At 32.5% G+C, this 6,425-nt stretch overlaps 1 protein-coding gene across 3 annotated transcripts in view; it reads left to right on the forward strand.

Annotated features, from left to right (window-relative positions):
* LOC136972403 (WASH complex subunit 2-like) overlaps positions 1 to 2,678 on the forward strand; it is a 48,953-nt gene extending 46,275 nt beyond the window's left edge. For 2 of the 3 annotated variants that reach the window (XM_067266992.1, XM_067266993.1), the window contains exons 21-22: positions 53 to 623; positions 2,368 to 2,677. In XM_067266992.1, the coding sequence (XP_067123093.1) occupies positions 53 to 623; positions 2,368 to 2,510 (714 nt within the window). In that variant the 3' untranslated portion in view covers positions 2,511 to 2,677. Of the gene's footprint in view, positions 1 to 52; positions 624 to 2,367 lie in introns of all 3 variants that reach the window. The other variant, XM_067266995.1, reaches the window with a different exon arrangement.
* The last annotated feature ends 3,747 nt before the right edge of the window (positions 2,679 to 6,425 follow it).

The raw sequence follows: 6,425 nt of genomic DNA on the forward strand, positions 1-6,425 counted from the left end.
ACTTGTTTTTAATATTTTTTGTTTAAAATGGTTAATTCAATGCTAATTTTAGAATCGAGCTAAAATTCAAACACGAAGAAGACCACCTAGTCGAAAAAATCGTCAGACAACACCTAGCTCTTCAATAGATATTCCGGACAGTGATCCAGTAGTTGCTCAAACTGAAGTGGATAATGTGCCTTTATTTAGGAAGGAAGAAAAAACTGAACCTGTAGTAGTAAAAAAAGATGATGATCTATTTTCATCTTTAGATGAACATAAGGAAGTTAATCTAGATATAAGATCTCCTTCTACTGAAGAGGATGATATATTTCCGATGTCAGATGGATCACCTCATAAAACACTTCCTTCTAAAGAAAGCAAGATGTCTTTTACTGATAATTTATTTTTAGATTTGAAAGAAGAAAAATCTAATGATTTAGTGGATGATATATTTGGTGATGATATTTTTGCTTCTAAACCAAAACCTGTAAAGAATCAGCAAATATTCTCTTTGTCTCCAGAAGATGATATATTTGCTGATTCTTCTCTATCAAAAGATACTAACAGCTTATTCAGTTCTTCCTCCAGTAAAATCCAAAAGAGTAAGAAAGAAGACAGTCTTTTCTCTTCAGATTCATTGGGTATGTAAACATTATATCTACTATGTAAAACTGAAAAACTGGGCAGTCTGTCATGGTATGCCAAAAACGCCCATTAGGGGCACCCTTAGCTATTATTTAAATTAATAAATTCAATTTTTTGCGCAACAATATTAAAATAACAATAAATGCGGTTTTCCTGCATTTTTGACTGCATTTTAGTAGGGTACGCCATGAGAAATTCGGTATATTATTATTTTTATTTGTAATGTGAATTTATTATTTATTCCACGGAATGACACAGCAGCTGCTAGAACTCCCACTAGGGGATGTCCCAGGCTACTAGTTTGAATATAATAAACATTTCTAAAACTAGTTAAATAATACTTAATATTTGTCTCTTTTTAGTATACTTTTTTTTAATTGCACTTTAGCACGTAATTGTTAGTATTGAATAGAGTATTTATGAGGGGAGTCCGATATTAAAGGTATAGGCCAAAATTACACTAATATTTATAAATAAAGAAAATATTTAATACATTCCACAAAAACTGCATACTTTTGTTTATTTCTTGACATAATTGCCTTAAACATTGAGACATTTATCCCAGTATAACACTAATTTGAACATCCCTTCCATCACTATTGCTTGTCAGGTTGCTTGAAGTTGTCAAGAACAGTGTCTTCCAATTCCTTTTGATTTGCAAAGCACTTCCTCACCAAAAATTTCTTTAAAGGTCCAAATAAATGAAAATCTGATGGGGAGACTAAATTTGGACAATATGGAGGATGTTGCAGACCTGCCAATTCCTCTGTCCAACCACAGTTTGGTTTGATTTGATGTGTGGTGTATTGTTCAGATTTAGCTCCTTCAGATCATTTATTTCTAGTCATTTATTCGGATCTTTAAAGAAATGTTTGGTTGGGAAATGCTTTGCAAATTGGGAGGAATTGAAAGACATCATTCTGGACTACTTCAAGCATCCTGACAAGCAGCAGTATCGTGAAGAAATGTTCAAACTAGTGTCACGCTGGGATAAATGTCTCAATGTTTAAGGCGATTATGTTGAAAAATAAACAAAAGTATGCAGTTTTTGTGGAATACATTAAATATTTTCTTTTTTTATAAATGTCAGTGTAATTTTGGTCTGTACCTTTAACATTGGATTCCCCTCATACAAAGAGAAACGTATAATTTTTTTGATCTGCAAACTAAAATAGTATTTTTTTTAATGTTAGAATAAACTGTATATTTCAATTTCAAATTTGTTTTTAATATTTTAAAATCAAGATAGCTTATATTTTTTAAGACAAATGAAATAAACGTTTTTAATATTCACTTGTTTTCAAAATGTTATACAATAAAGGAGTTAAATTAGTACAAATTTAAGACTTCTGTTAACAGAAAATATGACTGCTTCACTTATAGTTTCTTGTACTACTATAAACATGTAAAAACTTGCTCTAAGCTTGATTTAATTTAGAAACATCTTGAAAGAGTTCTTAATTTGTGTTAAAAAAATGTTTTTAATATAATACTGATTCAAGAGAAATCTGCTTATTACCTTTAACTAACAAATAAATCATAACTTTAAAATTTTAGTATACTAGTCTTTATTTCCATCTATCTATATGTAATGTTTAATTTCTATTGTCTAATATTTTCTTTTTAGATTTGTTTTATATGCCCAACTTAATTTTAATTCTTAATTATTTTTCAATCAGCAATTAATTTTATAAAGTTAGCATCATTTTAACTTTGAAATTATTAAATTTTTACTTACAGATGATGACATCTTTTCAATACCTGTAAATAAAGCACCTGCACCTTCTACTAAAAAGCCATCTACAGTTAAGAAAGTTAAGATAGAATCTGACATATTTGAAGATCCACTTTTAAGTTTTGGAAATTCTGAAGACAAAGAATGAAAAATGAATAAAATTACATTCCCAAAAGTACAAATTTAATATATTAAAAATAAGGCAAAATATATATAGTTTTCCAGTTTAATATTTCCATATTTGTAAATTATTTAAAATAATTGTATATAAATGTGTAAAAATTATATTACACTAAAATTGTATATTCAAAAATAAAATAAGTTAAAACATTTACACTTATTTTTTTTTAATAACAAATCATTGTAAAGTATTACATATATAAATGTGCATTATAGTTTGAAAAGTTTGTGATTTAAGGCTGTTGTTTACAACTTTTTATTCCATAAGTTTCATATTGCTCTTTATTTTGAAGAAAATAAAGAGCAATATGGATATTTATTACATTTTCTTGGATACTTTTATTTATATCAAAATTGTTATCTTTAAACTTTAATTTTATTGTTAAAAATAAATATAAATTGTGTTGGGGCTAATATAGGACTAATAGTTATCCTTCTTTTCTAACTTTTTAGTAGAAAAGTAGGAAATATCATCCTCTTTGTTTGTAAATGATAATACAGGAGCAATTTTTTCTTAAATAAAGCATATTTAATTCATACTCTTGATATTTCCCCCCCCATTAATTCCTACATTTGTATGTGTAATGCATGACTTCTGATCTTTAGATTTCTTGAAATTAAAAATTTAAATGGTCAGTGACAATGAACTTTGGAACAACTAATTTTAATGTTTGATATGGATAGATATAGCCTATATAGATGTGGATAAATGATAACCAATTGTGATTTTATCAGTTTTGAAATCTTTATAAAATGGAATTTATATGAATCCTTATGGCTTCTTTTTGTCAGGATGGTGGCTTGTACATATTTTAATATTTATATTCAATTACAAATATTTAAAGAAATTAATTTACTGTGTTTTTACTTGTAGAATCAAAATATAAATAATTATAAAATCACTAATGTAGATATCTCAAAAAAATTTTTGTTTTACTCCCTATGATCACTAAAAGGGTCTTTTTAGTATGCTCATTAGATGGGTTCAGCCTGGTCATAATGGGCTGCCCCATTGTGGCGAGGCTGAACCAATCAGGATTTTATTTTGGGACATTCAGAGCTGTAGCTGCCAACTTAACAAGTTGGATGTCGGGTCCAGATTGTGAAGGATGAAGCCTGACATAACCAGAACAGAATACCTATTAAAAAAAATCTTGAGTTCGTCCAAACTCGATATTGGTACCTCTGAGTAGTAAGTAAGGTCTTAGCTGTTTAATCTATCTGGCCTTATTGTGAGTCAGTGCATTCTAACTTTGGCCATCATTTTGTCAAATCACCTTAACATGCTGCTACTTCAAGTGGACAGACAAATTTTAAAGTATAAAATACTATGTTCCTATTTTTAATGATGTAAATACAGAAATATACTGCTTTACACTGTACGTTGAGATTTGTTAAAATGGCTAGCAAATACATGTTTAAGGATTTATTAATTAACATTCAATTTGTTGTAAATACATTAACACTTATTAATTTCTGATTTTGAGTCTTGATTTTAGATTTTAATTGCAAAATTTATTTTTGAAGCCCATCAAAACAGCAATGGCAATTATGGGTAGATTTATTTAAATCTATAACAATATGAACATGTTTAATACAGAAACAAACAGTAAAGTACACAATAAACGAGCAATTATTTATTGTGACATGGTTACAATGCCCGCAGCAATTTTTTATTTAATTTAAAATAGATGCTCTCCACCTCAAATTAGTACTGTAGTGTCTTATCCCTGTACATTATCCTTTTACATTGTGGAGCAATGGAGTCGTGCCGCTCATTTCGGGGAAAATTTTTGAATTGAAATAACGTGACTTCCGGTCTACATCGGACGTTTATATATATATGAACTTCCTGCACCTAAAGTTTCCATATCTGATCTCGAGATTAAGGAAAGACTGACGACAATGGAAATTTATAGATGTACAGTTTTTCAAATTGTAGCCCAATAAATAAAAATCCATCAACGAGTTGTGTAGCTTTCCCGGCAAATAAGTTGAAATTATGTAAAAGCTGTTTAAAAAATGTTATATTATTAATATAAAATGGCAAAAAGCTTAATTTTGAGGGTATAGATGAGTTTTATTTTTAAAAATTATAAAAGCTAATAACGATTAAGTCCGATTCCACTCGAGATATGTCGTGGTTTCTATCTACCCATCCGCTCGACCTTTAACTACCAAAATTGAATATTATCAATTACATAATACACAAACCACCTTGCAAAACTTAAGAAATTTTCGACAAAAAATACAGCAGTTATTAAGCTTCAAAGTGAGTGACCAAAGTCGTGTCCCCCCCAGCGACGCCCGCAGACTGGAAAAGGGAGCACGAGCTATAAAAAAAAGGGGTATCAACATTACGCAAGGAGCTTCAAACTATGATTTAACGTCGGATCAGCGCTCCTATAAGGTGGCGTTGGTTGCACTCGGGACTAATTTAGCCTTGAAACAGGGAATAGGGGTTTCGGTCAACATACGTCGAAGTTGCAGGGGTCAAACACACGGAACATATTTCAGTGGTTTTGTTTTTTTTTAAATATATTAAAATATACGTATTATACTCTGTAATACTACTAAACTAGAGCCTTATACCCCAAGCGGCCGGATGGCCGAGCGGTCAAGGTGGCAGCCTACCGCTCTGGGGGACCCGGGATCGAATCCGAACGGGTCGAAAAATCCCCAGGAATTTTTCGGGGGTGGTCCGTTCGGATATGTCGGGCCCCGTCCCTCACCACCCGGTCGCCCCATTGTGGGCCTGGCCGAACCCATAATGGGCCTACTAAAAGAGGCCCTCTTAGTGCCCACAGGGCGGAAAGAGTTAAAAAAAAGAGCCTTATACCCCGTTTGCACCGAGCATTTCAATCTAGATTGTGAGCAAGGTCGGGGACTATGTCTTGGTGCTATCTCTCTGGACCGTTTCAATCTCGACCGAAACGAGGTTTAATCGCGATCGATTCAAGAGAGTTCTTGAAACTAGATCCAGTCATAAGAGAGATCCCACAATTTCACGCGCGCGAGATAATACAAGATGGCTGTGGAACACGTGTCGCGCTATGGACAGCGAAATAAAAAGGATAATGTATCTCGAGAGATGATGACACATTGTCTATTATCAGCAGTGCCATTCGGGGTGAAAAATTTCTCTGCCTAAAAAAAAAGGTCGACAGCACTAATATACTATTGTTACCTGGTCTTCACCCGGGGCTCGTTACGTTCCAAATACGCCACTGATTGTTAGATATATCGCAAGAAAAGGTATTGTATTTATTCCTAGCTACAACTTCCATTTCGTTTGTCGGTGATTGTCAGGAAAAAATTTTCTGCTAGCGAACCCTTTGTTAACTATTTTGAATATCACCACTGGTAATAAATGATTGAGGTATGTAACCTTACATCTGTGACTATGAATGCTTTGATGCAATACTGCAATATTCTATAATCTACAGGTGAAAAAACTCAAAAATTAAATAATTAAAATAAACTTTATTGATGTAATTATTTGTTTTCAAGCTTTGTCCCCCTGGAAAATATTTTGTGGCCTAGGAGTACTAAGATGGCTTTTTATGAAGTGCATCGTGGGTCGTTCAGAATCGTTCCTGGGTTTCCCAAAGTCAAAGATATAAGTATACCTTAAATGTTCGGCCATCCAGCCGTTATGGCTGAGACGGACGTCCGCCTACCGCTCTGGGAAACAGGCAGTGAAAAGTACTAGGCGTTTTTCGAGGAATGGTCTGTCCCGGATTTGTCAGATTCTGTCTCTAACCACCCACCCGGACGTCCTATTATGGACCTGGCCGAATTTATGATAAGTATGATTGAAAGGTCATCTTACTTAAAACTCATAGGGTGGAAAAGAAAAATTTTTTCCCCCTCTTTTCTCCCT

This window comes from Centruroides vittatus, unplaced genomic scaffold (assembly GCF_030686945.1).
Source record: "Centruroides vittatus isolate TY-2023 unplaced genomic scaffold, ASM3068694v2 contig_290, whole genome shotgun sequence".
Lineage (NCBI taxonomy): Eukaryota > Metazoa > Arthropoda > Arachnida > Scorpiones > Buthidae > Centruroides > Centruroides vittatus.